Source organism: Chenopodium quinoa, unplaced genomic scaffold (genome assembly GCF_001683475.1).
Source record: "Chenopodium quinoa cultivar QQ74 unplaced genomic scaffold, ASM168347v1, whole genome shotgun sequence".
Classification (NCBI taxonomy): Eukaryota; Viridiplantae; Streptophyta; class Magnoliopsida; order Caryophyllales; family Amaranthaceae; genus Chenopodium; species Chenopodium quinoa.
The window spans coordinates 403,394-421,320 of NW_018745684.1; the positions used below are offsets into that span (position 1 = coordinate 403,394).

Consider the following 17,927-nt stretch of genomic DNA (forward strand, 5'->3'; position numbering starts at 1 on the left):
GAAAGTGTTTTACCATCCTAAAACCACCTTAAATAGGCTATGCCAAAGGGAAAGAGAATATTGGAATAAGATCATATCACATACTTGCAATGACCCATACAAGGGTTTGTTTGTTCACCTTATTTAAAGTAAATTTGGGTAACATAAGTTCTAATCAAGGGTTAATCAAAGGTTCTCGTCAAATAAGGGTTAATAAAGGTTACTCAAATTTGAATCACAACTAAAAGTTTTGATAAAGTCTAACAAGTTCAGTTCAGTTCAGCTCAGCTCAATTCAGTTCAGTTTAATTCAAATAATGAAAACAAAATAATGAATAGAATGCATCTTAATGACCAAGTCTTATGCTAATAAGGCGTTACAATACTACATACATTAAACTTGAACAAAACGGGGAAGACAGGTCATTATGACGAAATGAAGCAACTATACCATATAAAACACCCCCTTTCCTCCTCCTATATAAAGAGTGATGCTTAACCCTCATTTTCTCTCTCCTCGTTTTACTTCCTTCCTCCGCTCTCCTCTCAAAAAACACCTGCAACCTCACCCTCACCCTCCCCCTCATGGGGACCCACACCGCCTTGACCCAACCCATGCGCAACCCACCAAGGCAGCAACCCACCCCGCTCGTGAAGCAGAATTCATGGTCACCAGACTCAGCCCGTGAAGAATTATGGCTGCGTCGCAAAGAACAGATTGGACGACGTCGTTCCAAGAGTCTTACTGATGAGGATTTGGACGAGCTTAAAGCCTGTTTTGAACTCGGGTTTAGGTTTGACCCGAATGAGGCTCAACCCGATCAGAGGCTATCCAGTACTCTCCCTGCTTTGGAGTTTTACTTTGCTGTTAACAAGAACTATAACGACACTGTTTTTAAGTCCAACAAGTCTTCGTCTTCGTCGTTGTCGTCGCAAATTGGTACTGCTTCGTCGTCGGAAAGTGATCTTTCTCTCTCCTCTCTTATCGGCAGCCCTCTCATTATTTGCCCTGGTAATTACTTTCTTTCATCATTTATTAATTTAATTAAATTTAATTCCATAATTTATCGTCAGTTCTAATTTCCGTCGCTTTTATCATGTGTTAGAATTTTTCTCGTGTTGCTGTGTTCGAGTTTTTCATGTGTGCCTTTCAATTAATTTTTTGGTTTAAAAGAAAAAATTAAAATTAAAATTAAAATTAATGAAGCGAGATCTCCGGCGCATATTCATGATTACTGTCTTAGTTGTGTCACGAATTATGCCCCTTCCTTTAATACAACAATCATAGCGTATTAGCGTATAATGTGTGGTTTTTATTTCCGTTGCTTGTTAATTTGAGTTATTGTATGAAACAAGTTAATTCGAATATTCGGATTTTAAACCATAAAGTACTCAATATATTAATTGTGTTAAAAGTTGAAAGTTTGGTGCAATTTAAAGGAAGTCGTTTGAATTTCAAATGTAATTGATTGTCCGAATTGAATCCTCTTGATGATAGAATATCATTTGCTACAGCTATTTGGAAGTTCAGTGAAGTAACATTTACATAAAATGGAACTTTATGGAATACAATTTAGACTTTTAATAATGGTGATAATTCGTATGTAGTGTGACTCATATTCATCATAACTCAACATGTACATTGATTTTTTTTTTTTTCCATCTAATGAATTTTAAGTTTTTAACAGTAACATTTACGGAGTATTAATGTGAATGAATTTTAAGTTTTGAAAAAGGGAATGCTAATGTGAATGAAGTAATCATACGAGTTGTATCTTTAATAAAAATATTAAATGTACGTAATTCTAAAAAAGGGACATTAATATAAATTACGCACAGTAATATATTTATGACAAAATCCTATGCATTTAATGTTATAGAATGTTTATTTTGTATTCTACAGACTACAAAGTGGAATACTTTTTATGGTTATACGTCCTAGACTCCTAGGTCTTCCTATACTTTTTTTTTTAATGAAGTTTTAAGAGAAAGGTTTAAACATGAAGATCGTACCAATTCATAAGACGTACTTGTTATAGTAGGAGCATTAGCAAAGCAAATTATTAAACATGCTCTTTATTTGACATTTTCCCTAAATGCATGCCAATTAGATTATCATTATTGTTTGCGCAATTAGACATCCAACCTATAATCACGACAATGTTGTACTCCATTTATGCATGCAATAACTTTCATCACTCACACGTTGCACACTTGCACCTCATATGTACCAAATGTTCAATGTGGACTATGCTACGTAAGTTAACAACATTATTTTTGCTAAGTAAATTACAATGTCGATAATGATGGATTATAATGATCGATAATGCAGGTGATGATCCGAAGACAATTAAGACAAGGCTGAGGCATTGGGCACAAGTGGTTGCTTGTTCAGTGAAGCACTCATGGTGATGAAGCTGCTTAAAGGGGGGTTAATTAGTGTGTGCATAACCAGGAACAACAATATAGCTTATATTTAGCAAAATTAACCCAAACAACCTTAGACAAAATGGAGATATATTGACCATTTTAATTTTATGTCAAACTTAACAGTGTTATTAATCTCAGTCTCATCTATTTTTCCCTTTATGGCAAAATGGAAAAACTATAGTTAGATGTTCTATATCTCTATTGATGTGAACCAAATTTTGGTCAATTTATAATATCGTAAGTTTTAGTGGGTCTTAATTTTAACGGGTTACATTATTATTCTTTCGTTGTGGTTTAAATTATATTTTTTTTTAAAAAAAAGGGGTTTTGATTTTAAAAAAACAACAAAAAAAACTTTGATGTGTGAGGTGGCAAATAGTGAAAATGGGTTCCATTTCAAATATACAGCTGGGTTTCTGACCTGTTAAAGTGATTGCTTTGCATGACTATGCAAGATATTCTGTCCAGTGGAGTAGTACGTATGTAGTAGTATGACATAGTCGTTCTCAAAACCATAAAGTCTAGCAAATAATCATTGGGTGTTTCCGTGTTTGGATTTAATAAATTATGGGGTCTTCATGGAATCTTTGAGTCCAAGTGTTGTAGGCGGCTAAAGGGCTAAAGGCGCGCTATACATTTGCCATATACATGTATTATACTAGTACTCCGAAGTCCATGTACGGAGTATTATACATAATACTGGTATAATCATAATGTTGAAGGTTAAAAAACAAAAAAGAGAGTAATATTATTAGACATTAAAAATAGAGTACCTAAACTAAAAAAAGGTATTAAGTGTCGTGAAAATTTTAACTGTGTCGTAGATGCTGAAAAATAACCTTTTCTAATGTGGTTCTCAAATTTCTGCCACTTATTCCTTCTCTTTCACTTCTCATTGATCAGTATACAATATACATGCATGTCGATGATGATTTTGGGCTAATTATTCATGGTACAATTAAAACCACATTATCTTTAGTTTATTACCAGTTGTACAGAGTTTTGTATTAGTAACAGTCATATTCATATTATACAACTTAGGATGAATCTAACAAAATATATCCCTCAAATATGGTCAAATGCCATTCAAAAATGGATATTAAAATCATACCATAAAAACTTTTAGACTTGAACACCATATATTTTGTTAAGTGAACATGCCCTTAGTTGTATATACATTCCCTTTTTTGGAAATTATATTTGTGGAAGGTAAAGTGATAATGAAGATCATTTATAGTTCTTAAATTTTTAATTGAATCGAATTCTTTACTCTTTCCCTTACTTGTTCTCATTTTTACCATATCTCTACCTACTACTGATGCAACCCGTGCATTGACTAGTTTGATTACAAGCTCTTACTGAAAGGTTTGAATTTTATGAATGTAAGTGAATAGAGCAACCTTTTTTTTTCTTCTTCTTTGGTTGGTAAAAGCTCAAAGTTGTGAAAACCCAACAATAGTAAGCAAATCAAACTAAAGTGTAAAAGATTAAACACAATTAGAATAAAACGTAACTAAGTAACTTCAAATTAGATTAGGGGTATAAAATCTTACTTGCACTTATGTTTACAAAGACTACAAAGAGGAAGATGCACCAAGTAGTATTTTGCTTACCTTTTATATTTGTTAATTTTTATGATATTTAGTTACAATTAATGCGAGCAAATAATATTAAATGAGCACAAGATATCTTCTAATTACACATTTCTCTATATGCACTCCGCACTTAGGTGAATATAAAACTTTTCAAATCCCCTCATGTCAAAGCGTCAATGTTAAAAATCCTAAAATGACAAGAAGACTACGTTTTCAATTTTTGGGTTGTCAAGCGTTGTTATATTCTCGTTGGGCTCAGATTACTTTTTGAACTGGACCGCATCGTCGTCTGACATTTGTTGGTTAGCTCACTCGCTATGGATTTAAAAGCCTCAACAACAAAAGATTTGCTACATGGGCCGTAGTATAAAAGATGTTTACTTTGATGTATCCAGTTAGCAATCTTATCATACTGTTCTCGTGACACGAAGATCACAAGATCAAATCTTGTTAAGGACTCTTTAATAACGGAGTCCTCAATACTCCTTATTAACACCGAAATTTTGTTAATTTTTAGGGTAGGACGATTTTCGCTCTTCATTACCGCTCTTCAAGTTTCAAAATTCTTAGATTTAATGGGGGCATACCAAATTTGTTTTCAAATCTACAGGAAAATTGCGAGGCCAAGTTGTATTCGATGTCAAATCTCCACAACATGTCTCGATGGGGCATTTGTTGACACCGTAATTTTGTTAATTTTTAAGTCACAGATATATTATTTTACAAATATTTAAGGATCTTGTTCAGTGCATGCTGATCACTTGGTGATCATGCGTGACTTTTGTTCTATTGCTTATGTTTTATACTCTATCAAAACGTAACAATCAAGTCAACTAGATATCAAAATCAGCTTTTTAAATTAGTGCTAAAAATTTCAATCTTGTTTGACAATAAACTTATGGACTTATAGTGCCATACTTCCAAGGATGCCCTTAATTTGATACAAGTTCACTATCACTCATTCACTCCAACACCTCATAAGTCTCCAGTATAATTATTGGACGGTGAAAAATGATAAAAGGGTACTGCTAATAATAAGTGTTTCAAATTAAATTTAAACTCGTGTAACATGTTCATTTTATGTTACCATTAATTAGGTGATCCATATGTCCATGCCTTGAGATAACACAAAACAGTACGTATGGTCATCATACTACAGCACCGGCATGCATGCGTAGAAGACTGGAAGGGATCAAATTCTTAACTTATAGTTCCATTTTCAACTTCTCACCAACTAAATTAAAGCAACGAATTTCAATTCTACACTTCCAATCTCTAAACGAAATCATAGGAGCATACTATATTTTATAGCACATTGATAGGTACCAAAAAAATATAACCATGGCCAATAGAGACATATGAAGAAAGCGAAAAAAAAATACGTATATTCATATACATGTATTGTGCAAATCAAATATACTTTGGTGGTCGTTTAATTAAATGTAGAAATACATTTTTAGGAAGTTTATACTCTACTATAGGTTAGATGTGATAAAAAAATTCAGGCCGGGTCGGTCTTTAACATCATATCCCGTGTCCAAATCCGCAAAAAAGTAACAGGCTTGTCGTGCCAAAGCAGGCTTTCTGCGCTTTTTTCAGGCCGAGTTTGGATTTTTAACTAAAAATACGTGTTTAGGCTTGCCCAAACCCGCCCTATTTTCGAGTCGGATTAGGACCGGGCCGATGCTGATCACCTCTACTTTAGGTTAAAGCAATTAAAATGTAATACTAGCCTTAAATCAAACTGAGGATAGATGTAAGAATTGAAACAAATTGTCTAGTTAATCGTGGGGGAGTGAAGTGAAGCACCTAATCAAACAATTCCTTTCATTCCCTCAAACACACACAAATATTATGGAAGTTCATTCCACTAACGACCCTGGTTTATATATTTATGTTTTTGTCAACTAAAGGACATTCTATTCTTCTAATTAGGTTTTTTTTTTCCATCATGTATGTCAATTAACCAAACACTATTTATATAAAGTACTTTTGTTGAGGTCACAAATTCTGAAAATTCTAGTGTAAGTAAAAAATGGACGGTTGAGATTGTTTGTTTATTTATTTATTTTTAATTAGTAATTTTAATTAAAAATTATTTTTTAATTATTTAATATATTTTTTTTATTTCCATTATTTCGAAAATATTAAAAAATAATTTTTAGAAGATAAAAATATATTTAAAATAATCAAAAAAATTATTTTTTATTAAAATTACTAATTAAAAATAAATCAAAAAACAAATAATATCAGCCGTCCATTTAAAAAAAATTGTGGTACTCAGAATCACAAGACTACATTAGAATAATTCACAATAGCTCAATTTAATATCCTTTACTCTCGTTAACAACTTAATAATAAGGTGATAATTAATAACCATAGTCCTCGTTAAGACATCTAAACAAAAAAAATTTTGGATGAAACTTTGAAAGATAATAAAGTTATCGACCAAATATAGGCAAAATAAGGTATAAAGCCATAAAGGTGAAATAATATGTGAGTTTCTTAAAAATGAAAAAGACTCTACATTCTTGTTATGCATTTTTTACTTAAAACAATTATTTCATATTTTAAGTCATTCTTCTACTCTATTAGTTATCTTATTTGACTATTAATTATCATTACACGGCTATAAATTGCTTATTCTTGTAGTTATTACTACGGAGTAGTATTTTTTTATCGGGTTGGGGTACAATTTATATTAAATCTTTAGCTCAAACATCCATAACCCACTTATCTCAAATGATTATACAACTTATCTGCTAAATTTTGTTATGAAGATTTAAAAAGAAGCAAAATGGCAAGGGCATGCAAGATTACAAGGTAATGATAACCTAATTAAAAAGCAAGAAAAGTAGAATAAAAATGGTGTCACAATCGAAGCCGAAAGAAGTAGTTATGTTAATCTTTTTGCATAAGAAACCATTCCATCTGCAATGGAATGGGTTAGGTGGAATGAGGAATTGCTTTTATTTCCAACAAGAATTTATTGCCTGCCGTCTAAATTGTACACGTGGCATAAATCCAGATTATTATCTATTTCTACACTCTTTCACAAATTTTATAAGAACCTTCTTTTTCTAATGAAAGTATGAAAACACAGCAATTTAATATGCCTACACTAATAAACTTATTACAGTAATACGGAGTATTTATTATACCCCCACATTTGACATTTCATGGATAAGCTAATGTTAAGCCCTATATTAGTGTATAGTTATCGGGCCTGTGTGTGAAGCCCTAATCAGAGTTGTATATATATACTTGTTTATACTCTAATAAAATACACGACACTATTTTCTCTACTCTCTCTCTCTAATCTTAACATGGTATCGGAGCCACTATATTCTAAACCCTAAAATCAATACTGATTTTTTTTTTCATCTGAATTTTTTTTTTCCATTCATCTTGTTTCTACCTAATTTGGTTGCTCTATTCTCTATATACTCGTCATATTTCTCTATTGCTCTACAATCTGCACTGCTCTATTCTCGTTTGCCATTGCTCTACAATCTCTCCTCTGTTCGATTGTTCAATTGCTGGCCAATGGATATTGCCAAGATCGACCCCTCTTCTCCTTTCTATCTCGGCGTCGGAGATCAACCTGGAAACACCATCACCCACGTCATATTGAAGGGCGACAACTATCTCGCTTGGTCTCGGGCGATTACCTTAGCATTGAAATTAAGGCGAAAGTTCGGTTTTGTGGATGGAACCATCTCCAAATCAAATGACTCAAGCAAGCTGCTGGACTGGGAGACCGGGAATTCGATGTTGGTGTCCTGGATTTTGCGTTCAATTGATCCCAAACTTGCGGCTTCAATTCCGTACTTTGAGGAGGCAAAGAAATTATGGGATTACTTGGAGCACCGATTCTGTGTTGCTAGTAGTCCACGGCTCCAGCAATTGAGGGCTTCAATTACGGGTTGCAAGCAATTAAAATCGATGTCTGTGGAAGCCTACTATACTACTCTTATGGGGTTCTTTGATGACCTCCTTCGTCTTAAGCCTCCTCATGGCTGTGAATGTGGCCTTTGCACATGTAATGTCGCTGCAAAGTACGAATTGGACAGGGAAGAGGAGAAATTACATCAGTTCTTGATTGGTATTGACGATGAGAAATACAAGGTGGTGCGTACGAACCTTCTCTCGCAACAACCACCACCCACCCTTGACCGAGCTTACCAAGCGTTTCTCCAGGAGGAGCGTTCCCGTGATATAGCTCTGGGTAATAATCAATCTGAGAAGGTTGAGGCACACGTCTTCGCTTTACCCTCCGATCGGCAACCTTCTCAGTCTACCTCTCGCGGTGGTGGTTATGTCGATAAGTCCAAACTTTATTGCACCCATTGCAAAAGGACGGGCCATGACAATTCGGGATGCTTCATCCTTCATGGCTATCCTCCTTGGTGGCTCGAGAAATATGGGAAGAAAGGGGGGGCTAAGTCTGCTTCTTCCTCCTCTGTTTCTTCTCCATCTGCTGCTGCCTCTATGGCTGTGTCTGATCACAGCAAGCCCACGGCTCGTGCTAATGCCGTGGGTGTCTCTACTGCTGCTGCTACCTCTCTCCCTTCACAGGAAACTCTATCGGCTCTATCGGAGCTTCAACCTGAGCATGTTCGTCTTCTCTTGACTACGGTTAACAATCGTCAACAGGAAAAGATGTCGGGTGAGTATTTCTCTTGGTCTTGGATCATCGACACCGGTGCCTCCTGTTTCGGGGTTTTCTGATGTCCTGCGGGAGAGTTACAATTCCGAGACTGGAACCGGACGCCTGTACTTGCAAAACAACGGAGACTCCTTGTGGTGGGAGCTCCGCCTCCAACGATCAAGTTAGTACTTGTTTGAGGAGTAATAAATGCGGAAAGTAAAGGTAGGAGATCTGGTTCCTCTAGGGGAGGAGTGATCAATGTGTTTAGACTTCTCTAGGTGAGAGTGTTTAATTGCTGAATTTTAGCGTGTAATTCATGTAATCTCCCTTAATGAGGATTAAGGGAGGTATTTATAACCTTGGGAAACGTGCCAATCCTAGGTTTAGGTTAACCTAGGGCTGATTGGGCTTCCCTCGGAAGTTGGGCCTGGGTGGCCGGTTTCTCCATTAGGCATGGAGTATGCCACGTGTCATGACATAATAGGTCCAAGGTGGACGAATAAGCGTGTACCACGTGGCAAGCCCTGACAGTTCCAACTGGGGGACACTTGGCAGGACCTGATTGGCCCATGTGGCGCATTCCGATTGGTGGGAGCAAAATCCCCTAATCATTTACCCCTCACAGGTGGCACGTGACTGGTCACGTGTTACCTGTGACAGGTGTCGCACTGTAACAGGCGACGGCCTGCTACAGGTGTCACTCGGCGAAAGGCCGAGAGATTCTCCCGCCCAAATTATGAATTCTGGAAGTGACCCTTCGCCTTCTCACTTCGCCTATATAAGGGAGTGTTGACTTCAGTCATTTTCACACTTGAGAACTTTGTGAGAGAACATTCGGACCCCTGAACTTGCTCTGACATTTTGGACCCTTTCTGCCTACCGCCTGTTCTGACAAGCCGACTGCACAGGATTTTCAGAACTCCATCAACGTCACTCGTTCAGGTAACCGTTGGTTCTCTTACTCTTAATTTTCTCTTTATTTTATTCTTTTTTGAAATGGCACCACGGAAGCACACGACACGACCTAGGTTAGTGATCAGCCGGTCACCGGGGACGGCTGAATCTAGGACTAGGAGTGCCGCCTGCCCTTTTCTGGACCCATCTTTGCCCTTTATACAAAGTCCGACTGTATCTGTGTCTATGCAGAGTATGATGGCCAGAACAAAAAAGACTGCCAGGATCTCAAACTCAGACGACTCCTCCCACAGGGTGCCGATTAGTGAAACATCTGACCAGGCGCCAGATGTGGAAGTGAAACAAAGCGGCTTGAAAGCCGGCAGTTCTGAGGGAGGAGTCAAAGTGACCCCTTCCCATTTTACAGTTGACAATAGTACATTCTCTCCTGCTCCTTTTAAAGGAGAGGAGGCGGGCCCCTCCGGGAGAGGGGAGGAGTCGTCCTCTTCGGACTCGTCAGAGGACGATTCCGAGTCTAGCTCTTCTGGCCATGCTTCTCTGGACACAGAAGAGAAAAACAGTCGCCTGCAAGAGGCGAGGCTTTCTCACGCAGTTGAGAAGGGGGACGATTGGGCGGAGCCATCCGCCTCTCACCGAGAGCAAAATACCCCCTACTACTGCACGGTACCTCGGGGCCGGATCACGGCCATGCAAGAGAAAGTGGAGAGCTTTATCGCAAACCACACAATGGGCCCCGGCTTTTTAGTGTTTGTGCCGGATCCAGAAGACACAGTCGTCTGGCCGGCTGGTACCAGTTATGATAGCGCCTGCTTTGGCTGCTACGAGGCGGCCATCAAGGCTGGGCTGCGCTTCCCACTACATCCGGCTGTTCAGCGGATCTTTGATGGGTATGAGTTGGGGTTATGGTAGTTAGCCCCGAACTCCTGGGTCAACGTACTCGGCTATGTGGCCGGGTGCGAACTGCACGGGGTAAGGCCAAGCTTCGAGGCTTTCGCTTACATGAACTACCTCAGCCAGACCCCTAAGGCAGGCGGTACCGGCTGGTATCAATTGACGAGCCACAGGGGCTACCTCATGACGAGAGGTAAAGCAAACAAATGGAAGGACTGGCGGAGCACCTTCCTCATCATTGAGAGTTCAGACACGGAGCTGAACAAGCGCTTCAACAGGTGGAACAGGAATCCGCCCCTTCTTGCAGGCGGTCGCAGCATGCCGCCTGTTCCCCCCAAGGCTAAGAAAGAGATCCTAGATAAAGGACTCTTTAAAGTAGAGTCGAAGGTGAACTCTACTTCAGGGGTACGAGAGCAAGTACCCCTGCACTGCGTCCCGAGCTTCAAATGGCTCTACGACGAGTACTTTTTGGCCGCCTTTGGCCTCAGCAGTCGGTGCTCAAGAGGTAGTCGGCCTGTCGAATACTCTGCTGTTCCGTGCATTTTGTTATAACTTTTATTAACTTTGCTATTTGTTTTTGCAGCGGACGCCATGAGCAAAATTACCGCCTCCAAGACTGCGGCGGCCATGTTGCGGGCCTCCATCATGCAACAGTCTTCAACCGACTACCCCAACAAGGGGGCACCCTTGGTGGGCTTCGAACCTTTCACCCTCTTTTTGGAGTTGTGTTTATGCATATACTGACTTCTTCTTTTTTAGACGGGCGCTCCAAGAGCTTCTTCTTCCCAACAGCCGGACCCCAAGGCCCGGAGGACGACTGTTGCGAGCTCTCCTGGTTCTGCCAGGAAACATGCGGCGGCTGAGAAACAGCCGGCCACTTCTTCTAAAACTCCAGCTGGGCCGCCTAGAAGTATGAAGTTGTCCCTGTAAATTTTAGACTTGCTCCCTTTTTTACTAGGTCTAATCCGTTTGTTTATGCTTGATGCAGCTGGCCCTCAGGAGCCTGACTTGGTCGAGGTGGCCAAGTCTATGATCAAGGTCGTTCCTCCAGCTGAAAGAGAGGCGGTCAGGGGTGTCGGCACCCTTGACCTAGACGGGATTGCAGGGGTCCTTGCTGAGGTATACTTAGCATATTTTTGAGTATTTGAATTCCAGGACGCCTGTTTTCTTTTTTGTTTGGAAACTGACGCCTGTTCCCCTTTTTACTTAGGCCCTGCTCAGTGTGAACGGCCTTCGCAAGCCGCTTGACCGGAAGAACAGAGAGGTAAAGGCTGCAAAAGCTATGGCCGCCTCTGACTGTGATAAGGCAATGTTTCAAATTGCCCAAAATGAAGTTCTGACCATTGATATTCTTTATTATCAGGCGCAGGCTACCGCCGCTATCCGGGCTCAGTTAGAGGCGGCCCAGAAGAGGAATAGCGAGCTGGAGGCGACCATCAACAGCCTCAAGGCCGAGCTGAGACCTCTTCGCCAAAAGATGTCCTCATACGAAACCTTGGAGAAATCCTTGGCGAGCGTAAAGGTACGCCTGGTGACCCAGGAGAAGAGTCTTACTTAGGAGCTCTCGGAAAAGGCCGAGCAAGAAAAGAAAGAGCTGTTCCGGGAGATGATGGAAGACTCTGCTCAAATCCAGCGCATGACTTGGGGCCGCCTCTTCCCCAATGCCGACTTTTCCTCATGGGAAAAAACGTACCGCCAGTGTTCTGATACATATAATCAAGAGATCCTGGCGGCTGCTGAGGAAGAGGCGTTGGAGGAGGAGCAGCCGGTAGTGGCGCTTGTGCCGCTTGGGGGTAATGCATCAAATAAGGATGCAGCTGAAGTCGAGTCCAGCAAGAAGAGTGCTGACCAAGCGGCAGCTGCTGATATTGAAGATCTGCCCCCTTCTTAAGCTTTATGTCTTCTTTCCACGGCCTGCGTGCCGTTTGTTTGTATTTACCCGGCCAGAGGGCCGGGGCTCTGAATATTTTGCCGGTCTTTGATGACCGGCTTCTTTTTAATGAATTTTTTGTTTTGCTTCAAATTTGTTTAAGTATTGAATATTCTGATATCCAATTGTACACTATACTGACTGTTTTACATGGCCGATAGTTGCAGACAGGTACGGATAGTTAGTCACGCCGCCTATGCCCCTGGACGACTGGTTGTCTGTTTCCAGGCTAGACGATCAGTCGGCCATTTATCCAATCGGTATTCGAACCATTTTAAAGACTGGATCCCCTTTAGGCAGGCGGTCCTGTCATTTGTAAAATTAACCAAGTAGGAAAGTGGTTTGACCAAGTAAACATGATTGTTACCTAGTCGCCAAGTAACTAAGTAGTAGAGGTATCAAGCGGTGGGTACCGGTTGTTCCCCTTTATTCGCCAATGTTTGTTGGCTTTTAACTCATAAGTTGTTAACCTAGCAGGAGTAGTGGTTGAGAGCCCCTGTTTGCTAAAAACAGGCGGACGACTCATACCTTTTAGGCTCCATACTAAGTTTGAGAGAGTGACTATGAGTTAACTTTGGAGTTACCCAGTCGCCGTCACTCCTGCTTGAGTAGTAAAGGTACCAGGCGGCGGAGGCCGGCTGAACCTTTTGATTCGCCAATGTTTGTTGGCTATTAACTCAAGAGGTACCTCCTGCATTTATCCCAAGTAATACAGGCGGTCATCTGACTCAGATTTCAACTGCTACCACTGGTTTGGTTAGTGATAGAGTTATCCTTGTCTCAAAAACGGCTACGTGGTTGCCCTTGGGGACAGTCGTATAGGTGGCGTGTAATTAGTTTACAGAGCAATGTTCCACCCAAAAGGGAGCTGCTCTCTGCGACGAATTTCATCCGGAGGGATGCCGCCGGACGCCTGCTATAATGTTGGGACAGGTCGTATTAGTTTTGAAGATTTGATCAGTTGGCTTGGCGCCTGTCTGATCATTCGGCCTGTGGCCTTGGTTAGTTCTTGGTGAACGTAGGTGTTAAGTAAAAGGAGGGTAGCCGCCTGTTTAGGCACAGGGTCGGCCAGGCCCTGATCATTTTAAGTTAAAGTATAAGGGGGGTGGCTGTGTGTTTGGAACCAGTCGGCCCTCTTCTATGGAGAGTAGCCGACTATATGTCCAGACGGCATGCCCCTATGGTGATAGAGTAAAATATTCAATGGAAAGTAGCCGACTGTAAAGGTACAGGCGGCATGCCCCTTTGAAGATAGAGTAAAATATTCAATGGAGAGTAGCCGACTGTAAAGGTACAGGCGGCATGCCCCTCTGAAGATAAAGAGTAAAATACTCAATGGAGAGTAGCCGACTGTAAAGGTATAGACGGCATGCCCCTCTGAAGATAGAGTAAAATACTCAATGGAGAATAGCCGACTGTAAAGGTACAAACGGCATGCCCCACTTAAGTAAGCATAAAAATTAAACATGGAGAGTAGCCGACTGTTTGTTAGTAGGCGTGCCCCTCTTAGTACAAAATTGAATATTAAGTATGCAAACTTTTATTAAGTAGCCCTTGACTATTTACATCATTCAAAAGAAATATTTCTTAAGATTATCTACATTCCAAGTTCGAGGCAGCGGTTGTCCGTCTGGTGTTCCCAGACGGTAGGTACCGTCCCTGACCTCTTCACAGATTCGGTAGGGTCCTTCCCAGTTGGGAGTTAGTTTTCCAGACTCATTAGCCCTACCAACTGCTTCCATTTTCCTAAGTACAAAGTCCCCCACTTTGAGTGGACGCCTGTGTACTTTTTTGTTGTATGATCTAGTCATTCTCAGGCGGTAAATTTCATGGCGCAAGACAGCATTGCCCCTCCTTTCAGGAAGTGAGTCTAATGCCAGGCGCATGGCTTCCCAGTTTGCCTTTTCGTCATATAGCATTACTCGAAGAGTCGGCTCGTAGTGTTCTATTGGAAGAACAGCTTCCGCACCATAAGTTAGGAGGAATGGAGTTTCTCCAGTCGCCCCTTTTTCAGTCGTCCTAATGGCCCAGAGAGCATGTGGTAATTCATCTGCCCATAGGCCGCCTGCTCGTTCAATCTTTTTCTTGAGACCGTCTGAGTTGATTTTATTAAAGGCTTCTACCTGGCCGTTTGCTTGTGGACGGCCGACAGAAGCAAAGTAGTGTGCAATTCCTTGGTCACCCAACCAGCTTTTGAGAACAGGCGTCTCAAATTGGGGACCATTATCAAAAACCATAGACATGGGAACCCCGAACCGAGTGATGACATTTTTCCAAATGAATGAAATTACATCCTTCGTCTTGATTCCCTTTACAGCCTCCGCCTCTACCCATTTAGTGAAGTAGTCGACGGCAACAAGTATGTACCTCCTTCCGCCTGTAGCAGGCGTATATGGACCTAGAATATCCATGCCCCACTTAGCAAACGGTAGTGGGCTATGAATGGTAGTGAGGTCAGTAGCCGGACGGTGAATTAGCTTGCCAAACCTTTGGCACTTGTCACATTTTTTCACCATCTCTATTGCATCTGCTTCTAAAGTAGGCCAAAAGTAGCCCTGCCGCCTTGCCCGTTGAGCAAGCGTCCTACCGCCTATATGAGAAGCACAGTAACCAGAGTGAAGATCGTCTAGTATCTCTCGTCCCTTTTCTGGAGTAACACACTTTAAGAAGGGTTGAAGGTACCCCCTTTTGTGAAGTTCTCCCTTTATTATTTCAAAACTGGTTGCTCGTTTTTTCAGTGCTGCCGCCTGTTGATGATCATCCGGCAGGGTACCGTTTGTCAGATATGCCCTGGTTGGATCCATCCAGGTTGAGCTTCTTTCTAGGATTGCAATAGGTTCTTCCTCAATGCTTCTCCTAACCATTACTTCCCAAAAAACAGTTCGAGGAGTATCACAGGAGGCGGATGATGCTAATTTTGAAAGTGCATCCGCCTGGTTGTTTTCTGATCTCGGCACTTGGATCATATGGAAATCCTCAAGGGAGCCGACTGCTAGTCGAACCGCCTGTAAATACTTGATCATGGCCGGATGGGTTGCTTCGTATTCGCCATTGTACTGACTCACTATCAATTGTGAATCGGAACAGGCGTCTATTTTTCTTGCCCCTGCCACCTTGCACATGCGGATTCCGGCTAGTAAAGCTTCATATTCTGCCTCATTATTTGAGGCCTGAAAACTGAAGCGTAGAGCATACTCGTACCTGTCGCCCTCTGGCGACTGACATATGACGCCTGCTCCACAACCATTTGAAGTAGAGCTTCCGTCCACATATACCTTCCAGACTTGGTCTGTAACTTGAGAGTCAGGAGGACGAGTCATCTCAACAATAAAGTCAGCAAAGGCTTGCCCCTTCACTGCTTTTCTAGGCTCGAAAGTAACTTCGAGGCTCTGTATTTCTATGGCCCATTTGATCATTCGGCCTGACGACTCCATGATGGTCAGTGGCCGCTTGATAGGTTGGTCTGTATACACGACGACTGCATGTGCCAAAAAGTAGGGCTTCAATTTTTTAACAGCCATGAAGAGTGCAAGACCAAATTTCTCCACTAAGGGATACCTCAACTCGGCATTTTTCAGTACATGACTGACAAAGTAGACCGGGAGCTGACAGTCGTCTCTTTCAGCAAGGAGAACAGCGCTTAACGCATGATCAGAGACAACCAGGTACATGTAGAGTACTTCCTTGGGCAAAGGGCTGACCAGCCTCGGCAAGGAATGTAAGTGAACTTTCAATTTCTGGAAGGCCGACTCAGCATCCGGCCCCCATTCAAACCTTGCCTTTTTCTTAATTGCCTGGAAAAAGTATAAGCATTTGTCGCCTGATCGGCTTAGAAATCTTCCCAAGGTCGCCAGACAACCTGTTAACTTCTGAACCTCTCGGATGGTACGAGGCGACTGCATGTCAATGACCGCCTGCACCTTCTCAGGGTTCGCCTCTATTCCTCTCTGATTGATAAGGAATCCGAGAAATTTCCCAGACTCAACTCCAAAGACACATTTCTTGGGATTGAGCATGACATGGTGCCGCCTGAGTGTGGCGAAAGTTTCTCGGAGGTCCGACAGATGATATTTTTGAAGTTTAGACTTGACAATCATATCATCAATATATGCCTCGACATTTCTCCCAATTCGATCAAAGAACACAGTGTTTATCATTCGCTGGAAAGTGGCCGGGGCATTCTTAAGACCAAACGGCATGACCGTGTAACAGTATAACCCCTGATCAGTGACGAAGGCCGTCTTCTCCTGATCTTTTTTCCACAAAGGAATTTGATGGAAACCAGAGTAGGCGTCCATAAAGCTCATCAAAGCATGGCCGGCTGTTGAGTCGACCAGGTTATCAATTTTAGGCAGAAGGTAACTGTCTTTGGGGCACGCCTTGTTTAAGTCTGTGTAGTCTACACACATTCGCCAGGTGCCATTCGGCTTTTTAACAAGCACCACATTTGCAACCCAGTCTGGGAAGTAACATTGTCGAATGAACCCTGCATCAAGTAATTTTTTAACTTCGGCGGCTGCCGCCTGACTTCTTTCTTCGCCATGGTTCCGCTTCTTCTGCCGTACCGGCTTCTTTTTCGGATCCACGGTCAGTTTATGTACCGCCAGATCAGGACTAATTCCTGGCATTTCATGGACTTCGAATGCAAAGATGTCCTTGTATTCTTTCAATAGTTTGTGACAGTCGTCACCCAGGACTCTCAGAGCAGTCGTCCCAACCTTGACTGTTCGGTCAGGACGCGGGTCGTCTAAGATCAGGTCCGTATGCTCACCAGCCGGCTGAGAGCGGAATTCATCCGACCGCTCCTCTGCCAATGATTGTTATTTTCTGTCTTTTCTTGCGGCCCCTGTCTGGGATGCCTTTCTCTTCTTGCCGCCTGCTTCTTGAACAGGCGCACTCTCCTTGACATTGTCAAGGTCTATTTTTCCACCTCTCGACCCAGTGGCCATAACAGTGGGCTTGACATCCGAGAGATAGCACTCTCGGGCCATCCTCTGATCTCCCCTTAGGGATCCGACTGTTCCATTATCCCTCTCAAAATTGAGCAACATAAGAGATGGGATTATAACAGCCTTGGAATTATTCAGGGTTGGTCGTCCCAGAATCATGTTGTAGGCCGAGAGTTCTTCTACTACCAGGAACCGGACTACCATGTGTCGTCCTTCCCCTTTTTCGCCCAGGCGGATGGGTAAATCCACTCGTCCCACTGGGTGGACGACTCCTCCTCCAAACCCTACTAAAGGGTGGGATGTCGGATGTATGCAATCAGTCTGATATTTTAGTTTCGACAGACATTTGCTACTGATGAGATCTGAGGAGCTTCCGGTATCTATGAGTATTCGGCCAACTCTCTGGTTGGCCACTTTACATTCAATAACGATAGGGTCGTCATGCGGCCCTCTTACCCCTCCTAGATCTTCTTCAGTGATGACAATCTCAGGAAATGAATATTTGGAGGGCCGTTCTTGGTGAACGGAATTTACATCTAACCGCCTGATATTGTCTTTGTTGCCCCTAATAGTGGGGCCGCCTCCTGA

General features: G+C 41.9%; 1 protein-coding gene across 1 annotated transcript; it reads left to right on the forward strand.

Annotated features, from left to right (window-relative positions):
• Positions 1-377: 377 nt before the first annotated feature.
• On the forward strand, positions 378-2,545 carry LOC110717648. The gene is made up of 2 exons (XM_021896401.1): positions 378-990; positions 2,311-2,545. The coding sequence occupies exons 1-2, from the start codon at positions 564-566 to the stop codon at positions 2,388-2,390; spliced, it is 507 nt and encodes a 168-aa protein (XP_021752093.1). The 5' UTR covers positions 378-563; the 3' UTR covers positions 2,391-2,545.
• Positions 2,546-17,927: the final 15,382 nt, after the last annotated feature.

Bases quoted from the DNA above. Each gene is read 5' to 3' on its own strand.
- LOC110717648 (XM_021896401.1), top strand. From the start codon at position 564: ATGGGGACCCACACCGCCTTGACCCAACCCATGCGCAACCCACCAAGG. The intron at 991-2,310 runs GTAATTACTTTC...TCGATAATGCAG, and splicing joins CCCTCTCATTATTTGCCCTG to GTGATGATCCGAAGACAATT.